At 52.7% G+C, this 22,968-nt stretch overlaps 1 protein-coding gene across 1 annotated transcript in view; it reads left to right on the top strand.

Annotated features, from left to right (window-relative positions):
* Nucleotides 1–18,466, top strand: part of UNC5B (unc-5 netrin receptor B) — a 51,179-nt gene extending 32,713 nt beyond the window's left edge. Inside the window, exons 2-17 of the mRNA XM_065639506.1 lie at nucleotides 2,752–2,973; nucleotides 6,657–6,800; nucleotides 8,168–8,271; nucleotides 9,163–9,343; nucleotides 9,877–10,044; nucleotides 10,885–11,049; nucleotides 11,791–11,823; nucleotides 12,841–13,035; nucleotides 13,458–13,850; nucleotides 14,306–14,393; nucleotides 14,482–14,650; nucleotides 14,819–15,052; nucleotides 16,381–16,530; nucleotides 16,778–16,942; nucleotides 17,034–17,218; nucleotides 17,978–18,466. Coding sequence (XP_065495578.1) covers nucleotides 2,752–2,973; nucleotides 6,657–6,800; nucleotides 8,168–8,271; nucleotides 9,163–9,343; nucleotides 9,877–10,044; nucleotides 10,885–11,049; nucleotides 11,791–11,823; nucleotides 12,841–13,035; nucleotides 13,458–13,850; nucleotides 14,306–14,393; nucleotides 14,482–14,650; nucleotides 14,819–15,052; nucleotides 16,381–16,530; nucleotides 16,778–16,942; nucleotides 17,034–17,218; nucleotides 17,978–18,143 — 2,762 coding nt within the window. The 3' untranslated portion in view covers nucleotides 18,144–18,466. The remainder of the gene's footprint in view (nucleotides 1–2,751; nucleotides 2,974–6,656; nucleotides 6,801–8,167; nucleotides 8,272–9,162; nucleotides 9,344–9,876; nucleotides 10,045–10,884; nucleotides 11,050–11,790; nucleotides 11,824–12,840; nucleotides 13,036–13,457; nucleotides 13,851–14,305; nucleotides 14,394–14,481; nucleotides 14,651–14,818; nucleotides 15,053–16,380; nucleotides 16,531–16,777; nucleotides 16,943–17,033; nucleotides 17,219–17,977) is intronic.
* The last annotated feature ends 4,502 nt before the right edge of the window (nucleotides 18,467–22,968 follow it).

The raw sequence follows: 22,968 nt of genomic DNA, 5'->3' as shown, positions 1-22,968 counted from the left end.
CCTGGTGTTAGCTGATGGAGGAGGACCTCTCTTTGTCCACGGTTTTGGGTTGGGTACACATGTGCTTCGGGGTGTCACTTTGCCAGAGGCAAGCCCCAAAGGGCAAGATCCTTCCGAAAATCACCTTCTTTGGGGATGTCAGGTCCTCCTGGGTCACCTTTATGGTGGCAGGTGGGCTGCAGGACTCCTCGCTTGCATCTTGGGGTGGTACACCTGGCTTGGGAAGAAAAAAAAAAAAAAGCAAAAACGAAACAGGAAGACCTGAAAGAAAAAAAAAAAAAGTGAAAGAAAAACTTAATGGGGAGCTTGATACCTCCATTACAGGCAGACATAATATATCCTGGAGTAGTTATCCTGCCCTCAGTGGTGCCTTTCCTGGCCGTCAAGCTCAGGTCAGACGTTGCAGGCTGCGTGCCGCAGGGATGCAGAGAGAGAGCATCATTGCGGAGAGGTTTTCACACCAGCCCGGGAGTGAAGTTTTGTTGGCTGCCTCCATTGCCAGTTGCATTATCTCCTGCCAGCCCCCTTTGCCAGGGAATTTAGATTCATGGCATTGAAGCGTTGGTTTTTTTTTTCCTTTAAAAAAAAAAAAAGGCAACAAAACAACAACTCAATGATTGCAAAATTGAATAGTAAATTAACAAAGAAAAAAAATGATATTTGCCACTGTGATACAGGTAAGAGGCTGCTCAGCAGGAGAGGGGAGCGGGACCTGATGTGGGCACAGGGAGAAGTGTGGGACTGTTGATGGGGGGGGCTTGCACCCCCTCGCCGCCCCCGTCCCCATGCCCACAGTGAGACACTGGGAAAATTACAGGTCTGCAAATGAGCTGGAGGAGGAAACCGGCCGGTGGTGGAGAGGTGGGGAAGAGCCAGCCAGAAAGAGCGAAATTAGCCCGGAGTTTAATTCATTGTTTCCAAAAGAGCAGTTAATGGATTATGACAAATGTCCTACCGCTCTCCCTTAGTGCTGTGTTAAATGGAAATGGAAAGTCAATTTTCCTAAATGGATTTTAAACGACTGACCTGCGTGTGTTTTTTTTCCCTTACTGATTTTTGCTCGGGAGGCAGCTTGGTCATCTTGTTTTATTGACGCATCTGATTTTTTTTTTTTTTTTTCCTCCTTCCATCTCGGGATTCTTTGATCCTCTCCGTGCAGCGCTGCTCCTTGCCAAGGGTGACGAAGGGAGTGGGCTCCTTTCTTCCTTGCCAGCTCCGGAGATGTTATCGCAGGGCTGGGAATATTTACTGTTTTCCCGCACACGCTGCAGTGCCTGGAGTTGAGAATCACAGCTCTTGCTGGGGGAAAAGAGGAGGAGGAAAAGCTCATAACTCTTTTAGGTGTTTAGAAAAAAAAAAAAAAAAGGTTCTGTGATGTGACCTGACTGCTAGCGAGATGCCCAGAAACAGCAGGTTAAGCAGTAGCATCCCAGTGTGTGTGTGTGTGTTTTATCAGTTCTGTGATATTTGGGTTTAATCTTTATGGGCAAAATGGCTGGGAACAGGTTTGCTGTGTGGGATGCTGCAGATGCTCCTCGGTGTCGGTCACAGCATCTCCTCAAACCGGTGCTGGTCGTGAGGCTCCTGCTCCGCAGGGATTATGTCTCTGGGTGAGCACTGAGGTCCTTGCCCCTTTTCAAGACCTTTTCTTGGCCTGGCTTGACCTCTTTTTCTAGTTATTGCTGCATTTAGATTGCTTTTGAGAGCAAACAAGCAGGAAGATGGAGCTCACTAGGGCACTGAGCCACTCTGGTTTCTGGGGTGGGATGGTGGGAATCCTGATTGCGTTTTGGGTGGTGTTTTCTGGAGGTGGCTGGGCTGGAAGCAATTGCTCACCTGTGATGGGCTGATGGCACATGGATGCCCTCGGACACAGGGTGTGAATTTTGGGCTTGTCCTATGCAGGGACATGATTTGGGCTCAATGATCCTTGTGGGTCCCTTCCTACTCAAGACGTTCTATGATTCCATGGTCCCTGTGGGCTGTGCGGGCAGGAGCTGCTGCTGCTCCCTCTGTCCTGTGATGCTGAGATCCAAGCGTGGGCCGGGGGGCTGAGATCCTGAACGTGGCTCCACCAAAGAGTGAGATGTGTGAGATTTGTGCTGGGTTATGGTCACCGTTCCCAGCACAAGCCCTGCTCATTGCGCTTGGACCGTGCCCGTGCATTCCTCAGGGCTGTGGGAGGGAAGCTTGGGATGAGGGTCACCAGCCCTCCGGAGCTTCTCTGTGTCCCCATCGCCATCCCTGGACCTGGCTTCGTTTTGGTTTTTTTTTTCCTGGTTGTCTCCTCTAGCAAGATCCATCCCTGGAGACATCCCAGGCCGGGCCGGACGGGGCTCTGAGCAACCTGATCTGGGTGAAGATGTCCCTGCTCATGGCAGGGGTGCTGGACTAGATGAGCTTTGAAGGTCCCTTCAACCAAAACTATTGTATGATTCTACAATCACCCAGGCTTTGGGCTCAGCCAGGGCTCGGCGTGTGGATAGGGGTGCTGGTCCCCAGGCAAAACCGGGGTGCACCCCGCAGCAGCAGAGCTCTCTAACTGGCAGAGATTTGCTTTGCTTTTTTGGGGGGGAGCCTCCAGCCCTCTTTTTGCTTTTTGGAGCATCCTCAGCAGGGGCTGCTGGTGACACCACCACGTGTTGGGTGGTCCTGGGAAAGAAAGGGAGGGATGAAGCGGCACAGGGAGGAGTTGTATCCCCGCAGGGATGGGACTAACGGCACCTCCCGACCCTCTCGCTCCCGTGGCAGGGCTGGAGTACAGCGACGTGCTGCCCGACTCCTTCCCCTCCGCGCCGGCGGAGACCCTCCCTCACTTTCTGCTGGAGCCGCAGGACGCCTACATTGTGAAGAACAAGCCAGTGGAGCTCGTCTGCCGCGCCAACCCCGCCACCCAGATCTACTTCAAGTGCAACGGGGAGTGGGTCAACCAGAACGACCATGTCACCAAGGAGAGCCTGGACGAGGTCACCGGTGAGCAAAGCCACCCCGGCATCCCACTGCCCACCCCTCCCCTCCCTTCTTTCCAGGTGCTTCTGCCCTTTTCTCTCTTGCACATCCATGCTGGAGGTAATTCTCCTCCAGGTAGACCAACAGGTCTCTCCGATTCATTTTTGTATCGCTCCCAGGTGGCTGCAGTCTCTTGAGGTCGCTCTTGTGTGTTTTCCCCCCTCCTCAGCCCATGTTTCTCTTTCCATATCAGCTGTGAGTTTTAGCAGAGGAGCTGCCCCTTTCCGGACTGCTGATGGAGGCGCTATGGTGATGGAATGGGTCACCACACCCTATAGAGGCTTGGGAAGTCAGCTGGTGTGCTTGCACGCTTACCCCTTAGCAGGATTTGTGGTCATTAAATGGAATTTGAAAGGTAGCATGTTTAAAACTGATGAAAAAAAGAAACGCTTTCCTACAAAATACCTAATCAAGACATAGGAGTCGTTGCCATGAGGGGTGGCAAAGGCCAGCAGCTTACTCAGGTTCGCAAAGGGATTAGTTGTTTAATGGGTAATGAGAACATTTGCAGGTAGGATTTGAGATGTCTTTTAATGCAGATGAGCTCTTCCCTGCCTCGGAGGACTAGTCAGCTGCTGGTGGCCTGAAATGGGGGGACCAGTAGGTGGTTTAGGCATTTTAGAGAATGTCTGATTCCATGGGACTGGGCACTGCAGAGCTGCATACCCCGTGCTTTGAAATGTCCCAGCATAAGAACAAGATGTGGGGATTGGATATATAATGTAATCAAGTAGGTTTGCTAAATTTGGGATGCTTTAGCTCAGCTCCCATCTTTTCTGCACCGATTTTGGTACCTGTGGCCTGATCAGGAGGGGAGGAAAACGATCGCGTTTCCCACATAAGATCCATTCTCTGCAAATCCCTGAGTGTGCGGCATCCCTCATCCCCAGAGGGCTTTAAACCAAGGTGGTCTTCTGCATGGCTGTGGCTTTGGCCCCAGAGGGCAGGCTGGGCTTAGAGGAGAGACTTTGTCAGCCTGGAGGAGCACAAGTACTTTTACAGAATCTCCTCTTGTCCCTTTTTTTCGCTATCCTTGCCCTTCCCCAGCATCTCCTCGGCTCTTCCTCCAGCACTAGCCGTGAGCCGGTCCTTCCTTGGGCGCGTCTCTGAACCTGCTCTGCAAAGGGAAGATAATTTCTTTTCCCTGTGGCTTTCTGAGCCTTTCCTAAGCCTGCTTCGTCGGTTCCTGGGGTGGTTTCGTTCCAGAGGATCTCTTTGTGAAGCGCAGCCAAAAATGCCCGGGCAGGCTGTCCCCTTGTTTCTCCAGAGGCTGTTAGGAGCATCATCAGCATCGTTTCTTTCGGGCTGCATCTCCACCTCCCAGCTCTTGCCGAGGCCAGATTTGAAACCCTCACCGCTCCAAGGTGAAGTCAGTGCCGATTAGTGACCCAGCAGCCATTGCCCAGAGGTTATTAATTTATTTATAACGTGTGGCCGCGCTGGGTCGAGCCAAAGGTTTGCACGCCCAGAGTGCAGCGGTGGTGGGTGCTTGGGGGAAGAACATTGAACCGGGACGAGGATGGAGCTATGGACCCTGCTCTGTCACTCTCCCAGCTCCCTAAAGTCCGTGATTCGGGACTCCCTGGTCCAGTGGTGATGTCTTAGCAGTGTGGTCCAGCTCCAGATGGATTCTGCCCCTGTTAATGTGTCTAAATGCTGTTAGGACTCGTTTCTCCTCTGGATCATCCCAGCATCCTGTAGGAGGGAGTTTCATGGTTTAGGGATGTGCAGTGTGGAAAAAAACACTGTATTTCTGGCTCTACTGCTTGATCCACCTCTTGGGTGAATACTCCTTACCAAATATCCTGCCTCACACAACTCTTGAGCAAAACAGGCTGGAGAAAACACAGTCGAAAGGGAGCAGAAAGTTTATGCAGTGTGAATGTACTGTGTTTCTCAGAGGGAAATTTAGGGGGGGGGACTCATCCCATAGTGGGGATTCATTTGCTCTGGGCCAGCATCTCCCTCTCAGATCCCAGTCTGCAGATGCAGAACGTGTGCCAGCAATTTGGGGAGGAAACGGTGCGCATCTTCTTCACCTAAGCTTCAAAAATGGTATTGCTGCTATCAGCGAACACACCGACAATCCCTTCAGTGTGGAGGTGATGCCGTGCACGTAAAACTCCACCGGTGTGAGCATATCTGCCCAAGAAAAAGGGAGTTGGAACCAAAATGGTTTGCCGTGATAAAAAAAAATCTGCATTTGCAGTGCCTGTCATTCGTAGGGAAAGCTGCTGCAAAGGGCATGGCCACGGTGGGTTAACATGGTGAGGGGTTTGTGGTTTTTTAAGTATCTTGGGTTAAAAGCTTGGAAGAAGGGACCTTTAAAAAAAAAAAAAACAAAGGCAACTTTTAAGATGACGTGTCGTGAATGAGCTGGGCTCGGTAATGCTCTGACTGCCTCTGATCCGAAACATTTCATGCGGAAGAGAGCAAAAATAGGCCAAGTCAGAGAGGATAATTCAGCCGGACAAGAAGGGACGGTTGGTAAGAGCGGCTGTGTTTGGATTCCTGTAAAGCCTTTTAATAGTCACTTCTGTGAGCTGTAAGCTCAGCCTACAGCTTTGGGGAATCTTTGTTTTCGGGGTTTACGGGGCATTTGCAGAATGCTCCCCAACTTTCCAGGGCTTTCCAGAGAGACGAGTTGATTTTGAGCCATCGCTGTCCTGGGTCCTCGTAAAAGCCCTAATTTTTCCAAAAGTGCTCAGCCCAAATGCCTTTTTTTTTCCCCCCCCCTCCTTAATAGTGGCAAAATAAATTGCGTTTCCTTGGTGCACGTTTGTCAGCTGTTCCACAGGAAGGTGGCAGAGAGATGGTAATTGCTCCTCGCAGCGCTGGGATCCAGCTAACAAAATTACAGCTGGGGAATATGCGGCTCTCTATTGCCATTAACTTGAGGTCTTTTTATAAAACAGAAGCTGTAAAAAAAGGGCGGGTATTGCTGAAAATAGGGAAAAATAACTCCCGAGTCCCTCCTGCCCTTGGCGATGGCCATGCCACAAGGGGTTGATGCTTCAGGTGAGACGCAGCATCCTGTGGTCCAGGGGACCGTGTCCTGGATGTGGCGGTGCCACCTTTGTCATCGCACACCTGCCGTGGCCAGGGTGTCCTGGCAGACTTCGTGGAGGCATGTAGTGCTTTTTGGACTCGGTGGGCATGAAACACCATCATCTTTGGATGATATTCCTCAAGATCTTTTGTTTATTGTGTTATATTTGTATTTAAACGGCAGCTGACAGAGATGGTTTCTCCCTCCAGCAGTGCCTTGGAGGCATCCTTCAAACCTGGTGGGTGGAGAAGGGATCTGGGCAGGGATGGGGATGTTGGTGTTGGAGGGGCTTATAGGGAAGGGTGGTGCCTCCTGAAACAGTTAAGGTGTCCTGGTCCTGTCCAGCCAGACTTGAGGGGGGGAAAAAAAAAAAAGACAAGACTCCTCCACATGAGCTGCATCCCTGTTTTCAGGTCCTAGTCACCCTCTGGAGGGAATGGTCTCCATGATTTGCAGAGATGACAAACTCAGATGCCTCCGAGATGCCTCCAACCCGCTGCTTCTACCCTCCAGCTTTGTGCCCCCAGCAGCCCTCCTCTCGGGTGCTGCCTCAGTTTCCCTCCGGCCGAGCTGACGCCGTCCCTCTGTCCCCTTGCAGGGCTGCTGGTGCGGGAGGTGCAGATCGAGGTGTCCCGGCAGCAGGTGGAGGAGCTCTTTGGCTTAGAAGATTACTGGTGCCAGTGCGTGGCCTGGAGCTCGGCGGGCACCACGAAGAGCCGCCGGGCGTACGTCCGCATCGCATGTAAGTGCCTGGTACACAAAGTATTGGCTGAGACGCAACCCCTCCATCTCCAAAAGTTGGTGAAACAGTGCTTTTTGATCAGTTAGAGGTGACCCATCCTTGTCCTGGTCTTATCTCCCCATCCCAACTCTCTGGCTTTGTGTCTGAGTGGGCATCGTCCTGACCAGCCTGGGTTAAATCTGCATTGCCCATCAGTGTGCTCAGCTCTTCTTGCTGCTTTATTTTCGTTAGTAACCCGACGGTGAGCACCTTGCATGCTTTGCCTGAACCAGCGACTCCGTGTCCCTGGAGTCCCTGCCATCATATGTCACCTCTCTAAGCTGCTGTTTGCGGGTGTCAGCCTGATTAAGAACGAGTTAATCAGGCTGTTACCTGGCTGAATTTGCTCTCTTAGCAAATGAGATGGCAAAGCTACGGGAGAAGGGCCAGGCTTCCCTAGTCGTAAACAGATTTTGCTATTAGAAGGCTAGTAATCCAGCACGTTATCCAAAACGGAGGTGGCTGGTGTATCAGCCACGCTGCTGAAGGATTTAGCCTGAAGAGGGGGAAAAATATTGCAAGGCACAGGGCTGGCTACTGAGGGAGCCCTGTTGTCTGGCCCCAGCCAAGGGTTTGGTGTTCCTTGGAGCCAAGCAGATGAGATGAGCTGATGGGAGCCGCAGCCGTAGAGGGCTGGGTGCCGTAGCAGAGGATTCCAGCACCATCTAGTGATGCTTCTGCTCCTTTCAAGGCTCTGGAGCGGGATCCTGCTGTGTCCCCAGATCACTGGGGGCTCTACTGGGCTTCTGGCCTCTCCCCCTTCCCCAAAGCACCGGCAGCCCCTTGCTGAGCCAGCCTGGCTTTTCCGCAGCGGCCGTTCCCCATTTTGGCACCGGGGTGCGATGGCTGGGTTTCCAGCAAGTCTTGGGACGTGGCTCAGCCAGGAGCAGCTGAGGCAGAGCCAAGCAGCAAGCCACCATAGCCCTGAAATTTGGGGATTTGGGTTGGTGGGAGCCGAGCGGTTGTACAAACCTTGTTTTTTGAAGAAGGATCCTGGTGTAGAGAGCCCAAGTGGGGAGAGAAATGGTGGTGAAGCTGAAGTTTAGCCCCAAAAGGAAAAGACAGGAGGGGGTATAAGCTTGCGAGTGCACGAAGGAGGAAAGGCATCGTCCTCGGGCACCACGTGCTGTCCTGAATCCACCCTGGAAAGATGCTTATTCAGCTCCTTCCTCCAGGGACATGTTTTGCTCCAGCTGTGCTGTACCAGAGGCATTTCCCTACTCGTGGGCTCCTGGCGCCTAGGCGATGCTCTCTCCCCTCCAAGGTTTTGCAGGTTGCCCTATTTCCACAGCAATCTAGTAACCCCAGGGTATTCCTTCTCTCTCCAGATCTACGGAAGAACTTTGACCAGGAGCCGCTGGGCAAGGAGGTCCCGCTGGAGCAGGAGGTCCTGCTGCAGTGCCGCCCGCCCGAGGGGGTGCCGCAGGCGGAGGTGAGCAGGTTGACACCCAGGAAAAAGAGACATCTCCTCCCGGAGGTCTGCAGCCATAGCCAGGGAGAGATGGGGCATGTCCTTGCAGATAGCTTGTAGCTGTGATGGGTGGCCTCACATCAGGACTGTCGGCTTTCATTATTCAGCAGAATTATTTGTTTTGGGCAGTGGATCTGTAATTGTGACATCTAATGACACACTTAACCTTCGCACCTGCTCTACTCCCATTTCCCATGCTTCCTGATGTGCCATTAACCTGTTAGAGGGATGATCTAATGAGGAAGCACCCAATGACTTGTCTGAAGGGGAGCAGTGACAAATGAGAGCCAAGGGTTGGAAAACTCAATATGGATGGGTTTCCCTAGCCTGGTAGCGATGCTTTCCCTCCCCACAGCTCTGAGAGCTCCCATGGTAACCACAATGTCCCATCCTTGGCCAAAACAGCAGTAACGTGTCCCGGTCAGGCCTGGTTTGGCCAAAATGAATACAGTCAGAGGCAAGGTTGGCCACCAAATGGTTGCGGTGCTGAGGACGCTGGTGGTCTCAGTGATGAAGATGGGGAAGGCTTTGGGGCAGGCCATAGGCTGGTCTGTGGCTGTTGTTCTCCATCAGGGCTGATTAATCCAGGCCCTCCAACCTGGTGTTTGTCCTGGCTTGTGCCTGCACCCACGCTTAGTGCCAATATCGACTCACACCCTTCCCAAACAGTCTAGTTAAGCAGTTGTGTCCTAGATTAGCTTTGGAAGGTCCTTGGAGACCCTCGTGGTGGGGAGCACGTGTGATCGGCATTTCCACCAAAACCCATGATGTGCTTTTCCTGGCTGAGCATTCTTGTTCGTTCTTGTTCAGCTTAATCACCATCCTTCCCCATCCATTCCTTTGCATTGCCAGGTGGAGTGGCTGAGGAACGAGGATGTCATCGATCCCACCCAGGACACCAACTTCCTGATCACCATCGATCACAACCTCATCATCAAGCAAGCTCGACTCTTGGACACTGCTAATTACACCTGCATGGCCAAGAACATCGTGGCCAAGCGCAGGAGCACCACAGCTGCTGTCATCGTCTACGGTACCAGCCTTTGCTCTTGGGGAGGGGATCTGTGCTGCTGGTCATGTCTTCAAGCCATGGGGAAATACGGGCACTTTGTGGGAGTGGTAGGAGTGAACCTGACCAGGGCATTACATTAAACTGGGTATAATACCCCATGTCTGCTTGCGCAAGCTATTAGGAGAGGTTATTATGTGTTGGTATTTGCAAACCTTCTCGGTTGGCTACAAAGGTGGTTGGAGGTTGGAGGCAGCCGAGTTACTTTGCCTTTCAAGGCAGCTGAAAAGCTGTGTTTGGATGAACTTTGCTAAGAAGCCAAAGATCTGCTGTGGCCAGGTGCAAAAATACTTGCAAAGTGGAAAAAGGACCAAAGCGGGCTCGAGCACCTTGTGCATATGGGCTGCATGGCACAAGAAGGAGTCTCGTGGTGTGCTTTTCTGGAGGGTGAGCCTTTCCAGGGTGTCAGAGAGGACCTGGTGAACCCTAGGCTAAGCTCCTGTCCCTGCCAAAATGGGCTCCGTTGATGTGTTAGTACTGTCCGTCTCCTCTTGCAGTGAACGGTGGCTGGTCCACCTGGTCCGAGTGGTCTCCTTGCAACAACCGCTGTGGCCGGGGGTGGCAGAAGCGCACCCGGACATGCACCAACCCTGCGCCACTCAACGGTGGCTCCTTCTGCGATGGGCAGCCTTTCCAGAAAATCACCTGCACCACCCTCTGCCCAGGTAAGGGAGGGTTTGGAAACCTTGCCCACACTGCCTGTCCCCCAGATTGCATGGTCCAGCTGTTCTCCTGATGCTCCCCAAGGAGATAGGGGCTCGGGAGACCAGTCTGAAGTATCTTTCCATCTGCCAAGACCTAAAAGAAGCATAGAATGAGTCCAACCATTAACTCAACACTGGCACTAAACCATGTCCCAAGAACCTCATCTACACATCTTTTAAACCCCTCCAGGGATGGTGACTCCACCACTGCCTTGGGCAGCCTGTTCCAATGCCTGACAACCCTTTCCATTAAGAAATTTTTTCTAATATCCAGTCTAAACCTCCCCTAGTGCAACTTGAGGCCATTTCCTCTCATCATATCACTTGCTACTTGGGAGAAGAGAGCAACACCCTCCATGCTATGACCTCCTTTCAGGCAGGTCAGAGATCAGAAGGTCTCCCCTCAGCTCCTGTTCTCCAGCTGAACCCCCAGCTCCCTCAGCCACTCCCATCACACTTGTGCTCCAGCCCCTTCCCCAGCTCCGTTCCCTTCTCTCAACTCGCTCCAGCACCTCAAGGGCTTTCTTGTCATGAGGGGCCCAAAACTGAACCCAGGATTCGAGCTGGAGATCATAGAATCATAGAATAGTTTGGGCTGGAAGGGACCTTCATCGGTCGTCTAGTCCAACTCCCCATGTCTGCAGAGACACAACAGGGCTGGGTTTGCTGAGATAACACTCTGGAAGCCCCGAGATGGGCATGGGCAGCTTTCTGCTGCCAGAGACATGCCAGCACTGGGGCACGAGCCCTGAAACGTGTGCCGAGGGGGGTGCTAACGTGCCTGTGTTTGGTGGCCTGCAGTGGACGGCGCCTGGACGGAGTGGAGCAAGTGGTCGGCGTGCAGCACGGAGTGCACCCACTGGCGCAGCCGCGAGTGCGCCGCCCCGGCCCCCCGCAACGGCGGCAAGGACTGCAGCGGGGTGCTGCTCGACTCCAAAAACTGCACCGACGGGCTCTGTCTGCAGAGTGAGTACATGGGCAGGCGGGCAGGGACCGGTGGCAGAGGTAACACCGGGAGCTGTGGCGCTCTGGCACTTGGCCGCGCTGCCGTCGGTTGTGCCACCAAGTTGGGCAGCAGCGCTGCTGGCACCTCATTTCTAAATTCTTTCTTTAACAAGGTTTTTATAACCAGACTCAGCCTTTCCAAAGCTAATTCTCAGCAGAAAGAAAGGCTTTGGGGATTTTTTTGGTGGAGTCTACATGTCCCACCAAGCCTTCTGAAACGGCGCCGGGTTTGGCGTTTCTGCTGAAATAAAGCTGGTTGTGCTTAGTGGGGTAATCCAGGGGGGTCTCTCAGGCCCACCATGCAAGTATCTGGCCTGGATCATTGTTCGGTAGGAGCTCTGGAGCACCAGCTATGAAAAAACCCAATAATAATAATAAAAATAATGGTGCAGGTATGCTATGAGTGGGCACGGTGAAGGCTGAGCAGCCGATGCTGCCACCTGCTGCTGTGTGACACTGCTGTCCCCTTTAATGCTGCTGCAGCCAGAAATGCCCAAAATTCTGGTTAGCTGGGGACATGTGCCCAGGGGGCTGACTGCACATGGGGACATTCTTGTCACCATGCATCTCCCTGGCTGCTGCTCTCCTGTCCCTCCCCACCATGATCTGGCTTCCCCCCTCCCCGCCTTTTGTTTCATCTCATCTTCATCCCACCATCACCACCTTCACCTTTTGTTTTTCTAACTTTTTTTTTCCTAACAGATAAAAGAGTTCTAAGCGAACCCAAAAGCCACCGTAAGTGCTCATTTCATGGCCATTTTGTTTCTTTGCGAGGCATTTGCTTTGGTTTCGTTCTGTCGCATTCACGGTAGGGCTCCATGGCACCTGGGTTAGGACAGCATGGGAAGAGGGAGCAGCTGAAGCCCAGCCCAAAACTCATGTGTATATTAAATCACGTGCTCTGCTTGCAGCTATAAATACAACCCGCTTTTGTGCTCCTGTCCCCCTTTTGCTGCCTGCAGTTCTTGGGTGCACCATGATGCAGCTGGTGTCACCCCACTAAACCTACTCCAGGCATCATCACCCACCCCACAAGGACTCTTCTTCTTGAATTGTGGGTCCCAGGGGACATCAGGGTTCCTGTTTCTGGCATCCAGAGCAGGGGGACTTGGGGACAAGGTGACACCTCCCCGAAATGGCATAGACCTGATGTAGTTGAGATCACCAGGCCTAGGACAGGGCTTCACTCCAGCACAAAACCATAGATACCAGGAGATCGCTCTTCATCCCTCTCCTCTCTGGGCAGGTATACCCAAGATACACAAAGTGTTTAAAGATCAAGAGCTAGGGAAGGGAAGATGGGGAAGCTGAGGGGTGTCTGTGTAGGTAAAGTGACAACCTTCCTGGATGGGCACATATATATGAGATGCATGGATAGGCATTACGTTTACTCCTCAGGGTTGTCTCTGTTAGGATGTGAGGGTTGATACCTTCATGGATCTGAGCTATAGAAACCTAATGTTTCTGGGCTTCCTGGTGCTCACCTAAAGTTTACAGGAGCCATGGCGAGGTGTCCTCCAAAGGTTTGAGGGGTTCACCTCCATCTCATTCTCTGGCATTGCTCTGCTTTCTGGACCGCTCTTAGAAAACACCCTCCATCCTCCTGCCCCAGCCTTACCAGCAGGCCCGGTACACATCTTCCCCTTCATGCCTGTGTCCTGAGGGAGTGGTGGGGTTGTGGAGCACCGGTAGGTCTTGGCGTGCATTTCTAATGCTCCTTTTTTTGCCTCCATTTCTTTTAATTCCTCCCAGTGCTGGAAGCCACAGGTGACGTGGCCCTATATGCCGGGCTGGTGGTGGCCGTTTTCGTGTTCATTGTGATCCTCATGGCCGTGGGGGTGGTGGTGTACCGGAGGAGGCGCCGGGATTTCGACACAGACATCACGGACTCATCAGCAGCTCTGACCGGAGGCTTCCACCCCGTCAACTTCAAGACCTCCCGGCATGGTAAGAGCCATAGCCCATGGAGGTTCTGCTCGCCAGCTCAGCTCCAGGCAGAAAGAAAGTCAAGCTGCAAATCACAGTAGGAGATGGGTCCCTGGTAGATCCCCAGCCCAAATTTTTTGGGGGAATATGCTGATTTTTGAAGGCTGTGAGCTCCGTGGAGGTGGTCGGGTGTTGATGGTGGGAGTCAGGGTAAAGTGGGGATTCGCTGTAGGATGCTGCTTCTCGCTGAGTCGAGATGCTGAGCAGTTCCTTTCCAAGTGCCCGGTGGAAGGTGGACAGATGTAGCCCAACACTGTACCCATTGTTCCCCCTGTGTGCCTTGTACCTCCTCCATCCCTTGCTGGGCAAGGAGGCCTTCTCACAGGCGTATCTTCCAGTTTCTTCTGCTGTCTTCATCCCACCCGTGTTTCTTCCTCCCGCAGACAACCCCCAGCTGCTGCACCCCTCGATGCAGCCGGACCTGACGGCCAGCGCCGGGGTGTACCGCGGCCCCATGTACGCCCTGCAGGACTCCTCCGACAAGATCCCCATGACCAACTCCCCCCTGCTCGACCCTCTCCCCAACCTCAAGATCAAGGTGTACAACTCCTCCACCACCTCCTCCTTGCCGGGGCTCCATGATGGGACAGACCTTCTCAGCGGGGTCCCCACCACTGGCACCTACCCAGGGGACAACACCAGGGACGGCCACTTCGCGAACGTGCGGAGCAAAGGCCTGGGCTCCCAGCACCTCCTCAGCTTGCCCCGAGAGCACAGCAACAGTGCCAGCGGCACGTTTGGCTACCTGGGCGGGCGGCTCACCATCCCAGGCACTGGTAAGCCCTGGGCTGGGGAGGAGGGTGTGTTGGGCTGCTGAATGATCGAGGAGTTGCTCTTGTCCCAGCAGACTTGCTTGCCACGAGCAGCCTTTTGCTAGCCCAAAGGTCGCTCAAGGGAGGAAGGCAGCAAGCCGTTCCTGAGCCAGTCTTCTCAGGCTGGACGTCACCATCCCCTGGGACTTTCCTGGCTGGCCCTGCCATCATTTCAGAGCCCAGTGTCTTGCAAAAGGATCCAGCGTCTTGCAAAAGGATCCAGCCTGCAGTTTTGCTTCCTAATGCAGTGGTGTGGCTCCTCCCTGCAAGCGGTGCAGCTGAGGAACATCTGGAGATGTTTCTCCTGGGGTTCTCCAGAGCTGTCCTAGCTCACTGCTCGCCAGTCAGGCTGGAGGGGTGGTTTCTCCATGGTAGCTTCTCCCTCCTTTCATGACTAACACCCATGTGTGCCGTGCTAGGGGTGAGCCTGCTGGTGCCTCACGGGGCCATCCCCCAGGGCAAGTTCTACGAGATGTACCTGGTCCTCAACAAGGCAGAGAGCACCCTGTAAGTCACACCTCACCACCTGCACTTCTGCTCTTTGTTGGCCACCGTGAGGCTTTCTTTCTGACTGGTGTCCCCTCTCCCATCCCAGCCTACCCTCCGAAGGCACTCAGACGGTGCTGAGCCCGGCGGTGACCTGTGGACCCACTGGCTTGCTCCTGTGCCGCCCCGTTGTCCTGACCATTCCTCACTGTGCAGATGTCACCTCCTCAGATTGGATTTACCAACTGAAAACACAGTCCCACCAGGGAAACTGGGAGGTAAAGTGGAAACCTAGCTCTTGCAGCCAGTGAGGACCATAAGCGTTGTGGGACACAACCTCTAGCGAGTAATGCAGCTGAGGAACACCTGGAGATGTCTCCCCTGGGGTGCTTTGGGCTGCCATCCCCCTGGATGATGAGCTGACCCCCAAACTTTATTCCCTGTAGGAAGTAGTGACCTTGGATGAGGAGACCCTCAACACTCCCTGCTACTGCCAGCTAGAAGCCAAGTCCTGCCATGTTTTGCTAGACCAGCTTGGCACCTACGTCTTCGTAGGAGAGTCCTACTCCAGGTCAGCCATCAAGAGGCTCCAACTGGCCATCTTTGCCCCCACCATTTGCACCTCTTTGGAGTACAGCCTCAAGGTCTACTGCTTGGAGGACACACCAGATGCTCTGAAGGTAACATCATCTTGTGAGGCCAGCGTGGGCGCTCCTGCTTCCCAAAGCTGTTGGAGCTGGTGGTGAGATGCTGCCTGGTCCCTCTCAGGATGGCCTGGCCCCGGGGAGCAGACAGCCTGATGCAACAGCCTGCAAAGTGACCACAGTGAAATAGTCAGCATGTTTATTGCTTTCCCTGCCCTTCCTCACCCTCTCCGAAGGAAATAATGAGGCTGTTGCTCAGCTCCTCTACTGGACCCCCTTTCTGCAGACATTACATGGGAGGTTTTGCTGCTGGTGGGTGGGTTTTCTCTCTCCTATGCGAGAAAAAAAAAAAACAAACAACACTTGCTGCTGTGATTTGCCTCAGTTTTCTGTAGATCCTATTATTCTTGGAGGTGTCTCTGCCCTCCTTGTGAGGGTTTGTGGCATTGACAGCATCAAGTGCAGCATGAGGGGCTGGAGTTTGGATGCTTTGGCTGCCTGGACCACCTGTGCGGTGACTGTTTCATAGAATCATTGAATGGTTTGGGTTGGAAGAGACCTTCCCAGCTCCCCCAGTGCCCCCCCTGCCATGAGCAGGGACATCTGCACCAGCTCAGGTTGCTCAGAGCCCCATCCAGCCTGGCCTGGGATGTCTCCAGGGATGGTTCATCCACCACCTCTCTGGCCAACCTGCGCCAGGCTCTCACCACCCTCATTGTAAAAAATTGCTTCCTCATGTCCAGCCTGAATCTCCCCTCCTTTAGTTTAAAACCATCGCCCCTTGTCCTATCACAACAGGCCCCGCTAAAGTCTGTCCCCATCTTTCTTATTGGCCCTTTTTAAGTACTGAAAGGTGGCAATAAGGTCTCCCTGGAGCCTTCTCTTCTCCAGGCTGAACCAACCCTGTTGAATTCCCCGTGACTTGTCTCGTTGTGTCAGGATGGCCGTGGTGCCTCTAGGTGGAGATGTAGGCAGCGCCCTGGTTCCTGGATTGCATTTTTCTCCTAAGAGCTGCAGCTGTAAAAACAGGATGGTGTTAAAAACAGATTGGGTGGCACCGTTCAAGAGTGCCGCTAGAGTGTGTGACCTTTGTGTTTGGACCACTGCATTGTCTGAGGAGTACAGAGCCATATACGGGACGTTCACGTGTTATAAAATTCAAGTTGTAGCTTGGGCTGTTATGTGAGAAGAGTTGGCAAGTTCTTGGCGCTGCTGGCAGGGTGGCAAAGGCTGCTCTCCTAGGGAGGACTCCCTCAGGGCTTGGTGCTGCTGCTGGAACATGCTTGGTTTTGGGTCTGGAGAGGGCAGAGCAGCAGCCCCTGCTCGTCTCCTGGGTCTGACGCTGCCGGTCCCGCTGCCCGCAGGAGGTGCTGGAGCTGGAGCGGACGCTGGGCGGGTACCTGCTGGAGGAGCCCAAGCCCCTGCCCTTCAAGGACAGCTACCACAACCTGCGCCTCTCCATCCACGACATCCCCCACGCTCTCTGGAGGAGCAAGCTGCTGGCCAAGTACCAGGTGAGGGAGCTGAGGTCCCATACCAGGGACGCCACCTTCAGCCAAGCACCACGGCGTGGTGAGTGCCCTGGTCTTCAGAGTTGTCTCCCAAAGGGATGGAGGAGGAAGGGGGACAGGTTTTCACATGGTCTTTCCTGGTGGGATGCTGTCTCTGGGGTCCCTCTGTCCCATCTCATCCCCATGGGGTGGCTGGAAGAGGTGGGATCTGCTGGAGCCTTTGCTAAGCCCATGCTTTGGTGGTCTGTAGGAAATCCCTTTCTATCACATCTGGAGCGGCAGCCAGCGAGCCCTGCACTGCACCTTCACGCTGGAGAGGTACAGCCAGGCTTCCACCGAGCTCACCTGCAAGATCTGTGTCCGGCAGGTGGAAGGGGAAGGGCAGATCTTCCAGCTCCGTGTCACGCTGGGAGAGGTGAGTGCTGGGAAGATGGAGGGGACAGCAAGGGGACATGCTCAGGAGCCATTCTGTGCTGCAACATCTTGCCCTGTTCTTCCCCTTGTAGCATGCCAGCTCCTTCGACACCCTCCGCTCCCACCATAGTGGCACCACCACCACCACCACCCAGCTGGGACCCTATGCCTTCAAAATCCCCCTCTCCATCCGGCAGAAGATCTGCAACAGCCTGGATGCCCCCAACTCCAGAGGAAACGACTGGAGGCTTCTCGCCCAGAAGCTTTCCATGGACCGGTGGGTCTCCCCGTGCTTTGCTTTCCTCTCCTGTACCCCAGGCAGAGGGGGCTTCGCTTTGGTCCCTCCTTGCTGCAGGGCATCCAGCTGAGTTATGTCCAGCCATATAGGTCCATATATCCGTATCAATATGGATATAGCTATGCACAGTTATACCCGTCTATAGCGATGCGTCCACCTGTGACTCGGTCTTGGGTCTCTTGTCACTTTGAACTGGCCTTTATTTATCTGGGTCTGTGCTTGTGCTGGGTTCATCTCTGAGGACTGAAGGAAGGGAGGGTAATTTCAGCAAAACAAAGCTTGCATTGCTTATCATAGAATCATTTTGGTTGGAAGAGACCCTCAAGATCATCAAGTCCAACCATTAACCCAACACTGGCACTAAACTCTGTCCCTAAGAACCTCTTCTATGTGTCTGTTCAACCCTTCCAGGGATGGTGACTCCATCACTTCCCTGGGCAGCCTGTTTCAATGCCCAACAACCCTTTCTGCAAAGAAATTTGTCCAAATACCCAATCTGAACCTCCGCTAGTGCAACTTGAGGCCATTTCCTCTCATCCTATCTCTTGCTACTTTTGCATGAATGCCAGCTCTATATAAAACTTGAAGACGATGTCTCAAAGGCTTTGGCATTTGTGTTACGGCATTTCCATCGGGATTCACATTGCCAACAAGTTTGCTGCTCCAGCATCCTCCCTCCCTTCCATCCCCAAAGAGGACCGCACCAACCCGGCCCTCCTCTCCGCTTCCCCTCCACAGGTATCTGAACTACTTTGCCACCAAAGCCAGCCCCACCGGGGTGCTCCTGGACTTATGGGAAGCCCAGCACCAAGACGACGGCGATCTCAACACCTTGGCCAGTGCCTTAGAAGAGATGGGCAAGAGCGAGATGCTGGTGGTCATGGCCACGGAGGGGGATTGCTGATGATGCTCGCCGGCGGGCCAGGACGATGTTTACAAGCAATTCAAGTGTTACGCAGCATTCCTCTTCCTCTTCTTCTTCCTCCTGGCTGTCCCCAGGGCGGCAGCTGGTGCGTTAACGGCATGGGGAGGAATTAGGGCTTCTCGAGTTGGGACAGGGGTTTTCCTTCTCCTCCTTTGTTTGGGTTCTCCGGTTCTCCTCTTCCTTTAATAGCATTTCTGCATTGAAGAGATGAGTACAATCTAGGTGAGCGGCTTCTGTCCAAAGCTTCAGAGAGCTTAATAAGGCAAATCAGAAAGGATTAAAAAAAAAAAAAGTGGGAAAAAAAAAAAGTTTCTTAGGAAACGCAAATAATTTATTATCCAGATCTTTGGATGAGTCCTTTTTAAAAAAAAAAAAAAAAAAAAAAGAAAAAAAAGACAGATTTCTAAACTTTTTTTTTTTTTTTGTGCGTGCAAGCAAGAGTGTTGCTGTGGTCGGGGTGGCAGAGAGAGAGATTTAAATCAACACCCTTTTGTTGGAAAAAGCGTGTGATCCGAGTCGAGCAAAACGTGTTTACATGTCCTGGGACCCCCCGGGGAGAGTCCGTAGGGTGAAGTGCCTCTGCGCCCCTCTGGTCCAGGGCCAGCTGAGACCCTCCCCAGGATTTTGTCCTTGCAAACACCCCTCTCCTTGGCAGCAGCACCCAGTGGATCAAGAGGTCCCCTCCGCCTGCAAGGAGGGATGAAGGATGCTGTGTTTAGGGCTCGGTGTGGGGAGTATGTCCAGGTCTGGGTTTTTTTAATTGGATTCTTCCCTGGCATCGTTTGGGGGAGCTTTTTAGGATGACTATGCCTTCATTTACATAACTTCAGTACAAACCAAAGATTTCAGAGGGAGATGATGAGCGGTTTGTGGAGGATCTGAGGGTGAGCAGAGGGCTGGCGGGCTGGGATGCTGCCCCTTGCAAACCACGTCGGTCTTGGATCCATGCGTTTGTGCCCGGTTTTTGATGCAGTATTTCAATGGGAATTCGGGGAAGAAGACCTCGGTATCTCCAAGCTGCAAGCCAGGCTGAGCATTTTCATGCAAGGGACGGCATTGTAAGTGGTGATAAGGTTTCCATCCTCTCATTGCAGCTCCTTTTTTTGACCTGTAATAGAGTAATTTATAATGATGGACAAGTCGTAGGATGAACGGAAGGTCGTCAAGGGGTAGGTAGGAACAAGGTTCCTCACAAAGATATGGTGTCTCAATGAAGGGTAAAATTTAGATTGCCTGCAGATAGAAATAGTGCTATATCTTAGAAATTTGTCTGTTTAAAAAAAAAAAAATAGGAATGGGATGGTGAGCTCTGGATTAGACTAGATGACATTGCAAAGCTGTGGGTTCTCCATCAGCGAAAGTATTTAAGAGCAGGGTCTGAGAGCAAGTCCTGCTTTGGGCTGCAGTATGAAGCCCTGGACCGGTGTCCCAGGGTGCCTGCAGCATCCTCCCGCATCCCGCAGCATCCTGGGGACCGGAGCGAACTCAGGGAGCCTGCCGTGAGCGATAGCATCGGTTTTGCAGGATGGCTCAGGGGCAGCTTTCAGTATTGCTTGGGCATGGGTTTGGTTCTTCTTGACAGTGATTGAGAGTGCAGAGCCATTCCCTATTGTGTTTTGGGGTCTCCAGCACACATTTATTGCTGGGTTTTCAAGGCTGTGGGAGAAAAGGGACTTTTTTCTTGTGTGTTAGGTGGGAAGACTTCTGGGTTAACTGCTGTGTCACTTAGGAAGAGTTTTATCTATCCCCTAGGTTGCGTTTGAGCATCCGATTTCTGAGACCCTGTCTCTGAGCTGGGGGAGGTGGGGCAGGGAATAAGCAAATTTGGAAAGAAATGAAGAATTGATGTATGAAACCGGCTGCTGGCGTTTTATAGGGCTCCGTTCTCAGTGCCGCGGTGCTGACCGCGGGACGAGATGCTCTTCTTTCGGGTCGCGTCTGAATCTCTCTCACTGTCTCTCTTGCTGTGTCTGGTTCACGCATCACTGTGTCGGCGTGCGTGCCTGTCTGTCCTTCCATCCATCCCACCTGCGGGCGCTTCTGCCTCCATCCCCATCCATCTGCCTTCATATTCCCCTTCCTTTCGCCACCTGGATCTGCCGAGGTGCGTGTTTGGGGGGGGTTCTCCCCATTTTTCAGGCAATGTCCGTCTCTTGCTCCGCAATCTGTTTCCATATTTATATGCCCAGGGGATGGGCCTGGTGGCATCCTCTAAAACCCCATCTGTTTATTCTGTAAAGGACTGTAAATAAAGTTTAGCATTCCTATTGTAACAAATTAATTTTTATGCAATAAATTATATTTCCTAGTCTAATAAAAAAAAAAATTTTAAAAAGAAACAATCTGCTCTCTCCACTCGTGTTCATCACTCACCAGTTCCTGCTGGGTTTAGCATCTGCAGGGGTGCGGGTCCAGCTGGAGCAGCAGCGTGGGGATCCCCGCGAGCATCCCTCCAACCTGTTTTTGGGTCGGATGCCACAAGCCATGCCAGCACCGGCAGCAGGAGGATGCTGCTGTCGGAGTCACTAATGGAGGTAAGCTATGGAGATTGATTTATGGTTTGTTCTGGACTCGCATGGGTGATTACATGAGATGCAAGACCCTCCCAGCTGTGCTTTCCAGCTCCAGGTAGGATGCTAAGGCTGATACCTTCTCAGAATTGATAACTTTTTCTTTTCTTTGCATATGAATTCCTTTAACCTCAGTCTCTCAAGTTGCTTTCACTGGGCAGCTTTGCACTAATCCATCTTTTCCAGGGCCCAAATTTTGTGGATAGCTTTGACAAACTGATTTCGTGTGGTGTTCTCCTGTTGAAACACCCAGCTTGCTAATTCCCCTTAAAATCAAGCTGGCCCAAACTTTTCCTGCAGTTGATGCATTGAATTCAGTCCCCACGACAGGTCCAAAAGTGACTCTCGGGCCATCGCTAAGTGCTGACAGGTTTATTCTGCCGGAGACAGGACACCCAGGAGCACTGGAAACTGGAACAGCCCGCATCAGGGTCTCTTTGACTTTTCCATTGCGTGTTTAGGAAATTTCCTTTGGGTCAGTCCTGCTGGATTTTACAATTCACTTACCGTGAGCCGCTCCGTACAGCAATCAGCGGTACCTGGGGGTGAGGGAGCTGCTCTGTAAATCCTGGCTAACATATTTCAATCTCTTAACCATTATTTACGTGCTCTTTGCTCCATTACACCTCCTTGCTTTCAAACCAGTGCCAGCCGTGGATTTGGGGTTGGGGTGGAGGGGGAGCAGCCTGAACTCCACTTTGCACACAGGGGTGTCCCTAAAAATCTCTCCCGAGCCCACGTAGGGGTCTGTGCTGTTTTGGGTCTCTTGAGTGTGGGTAATATTGACTGGAGAGGCTGTTGCATCTTCAGTGGAGCGTGTTTACCCTGCTCGGCTGTCACGGTCCCTTGTGCTGATGTGATGTGAGGCTCTTCTCCAGCAGTGGGTTTTTTGACATGATACGTGGCAGCAGGTCACAAATACCAAGTGAATTCCATGGAGCTGATGGGTTACTGACTCGGATAGGCTGTGCCATTTCCTCAGGTGCTTTCCCAGCCTGGCATGTCAATGCACATGAAAATCCCAAGGAGAAACCTCTGGAGAGAAACCCATGTGCTCCTCGGTAGCCTTTCCATTTCAGCACATCGCCCATGGGGCGGTTGTGTGCTTCTGCTTCTTCACTCGCGAAAGAGGAAATTAAAAAATAGAGCGTGCATGTGACTTGGGCTGTTTTGACATCTGGGTGGCCAAGGCCATCTGATCTGCTTTCCTTGAAGGCTCAGAGGGGCTGGAGATGGGTGGTGGCCAGCTGCGCATTAACTGGTGCTGCTGGGAGGTGAGATATCTGTATCTGTCCCACAGGCAGCTGTACATGCAAAAAAAAAAAAAAAAATCCAGACTTGGACTATCCTGGGGCCTTCTGTGAAAAATGGAGACTATTTTAGTCTGATGGAGAAAAGCTGGATACATGTGCAACAGAGGAAAAAAGGAAGAGACCCAAGTTGGTTATAATTACCTTAGACACTGGAGATGGGGAAGGCTAAAGGCAAGCAGCTGGCAAGAGGAAATGTAAGATGTAAAACTCCTCTAATTGCCAACGCAGGTGCAAACAAATTGGCAAAGTGTCCAGAAAAGCTGGGGCCTCACCAGTCTCTCATTTTCCCCTGTGCAAACGAGCCAAACCGATCTTTGGGGAAGGAGAAAGGGGAAAAAAAAAAAAAAAAAGGGAGGGGACAGGGAGGATGAAGGCTAATGACTTTCTTTCCTTCACAGTCCCACGGTGCCCTAAAGGTGAGCGTTAAATCGTAGTTTGGATGAAATGGTGAACTTTACAGTGAAACTCATCCTAACAGGGTATTGCAGGAAGCAAAGTGAGTAAAGGAGGAGCTTCTGTCCCAGCTCTGCGGAGGAGTCCCTCATCCTCTAGAACAGGGGTAGGAGTAGTTACATTCATACAGTCCTAAAATTACATTCGGCCCTTTGAAGGCAACTGCGAGTGGCCCCGGGTGAAAACGAGTTTGACACCCCTGCTCCAGAAGATGCTTCCCATTCCCAGCCCTCCCATCCTTAGGAGGGGGCGATGCCCTCACGCTTCGATGACTCCTATTAAAAAACAAATTTTTTTTTTTTTTTTTTTTAAAGTGTGGTGGCGGGGAATAAAGCGGGGGGGAAGAATAAGAAGCAAGGGGCGGGCGCGGAGGCTGCACCGCACCGCGCAGCCCCGCCCAAGGGGTGTGGCCCGGGGCGGGGCCGGGACCTGGGCGTGGTCTGGGCGTGGTCTGGGCGGGGCCACCGC

This window comes from Caloenas nicobarica, chromosome 7 (genome assembly GCF_036013445.1).
Source record: "Caloenas nicobarica isolate bCalNic1 chromosome 7, bCalNic1.hap1, whole genome shotgun sequence".
NCBI lineage: Eukaryota > Metazoa > Chordata > Aves > Columbiformes > Columbidae > Caloenas > Caloenas nicobarica.
Note: the sequence above shows the minus strand (reverse complement) of the source record. Positions and strands in the feature narration are given on the sequence as shown.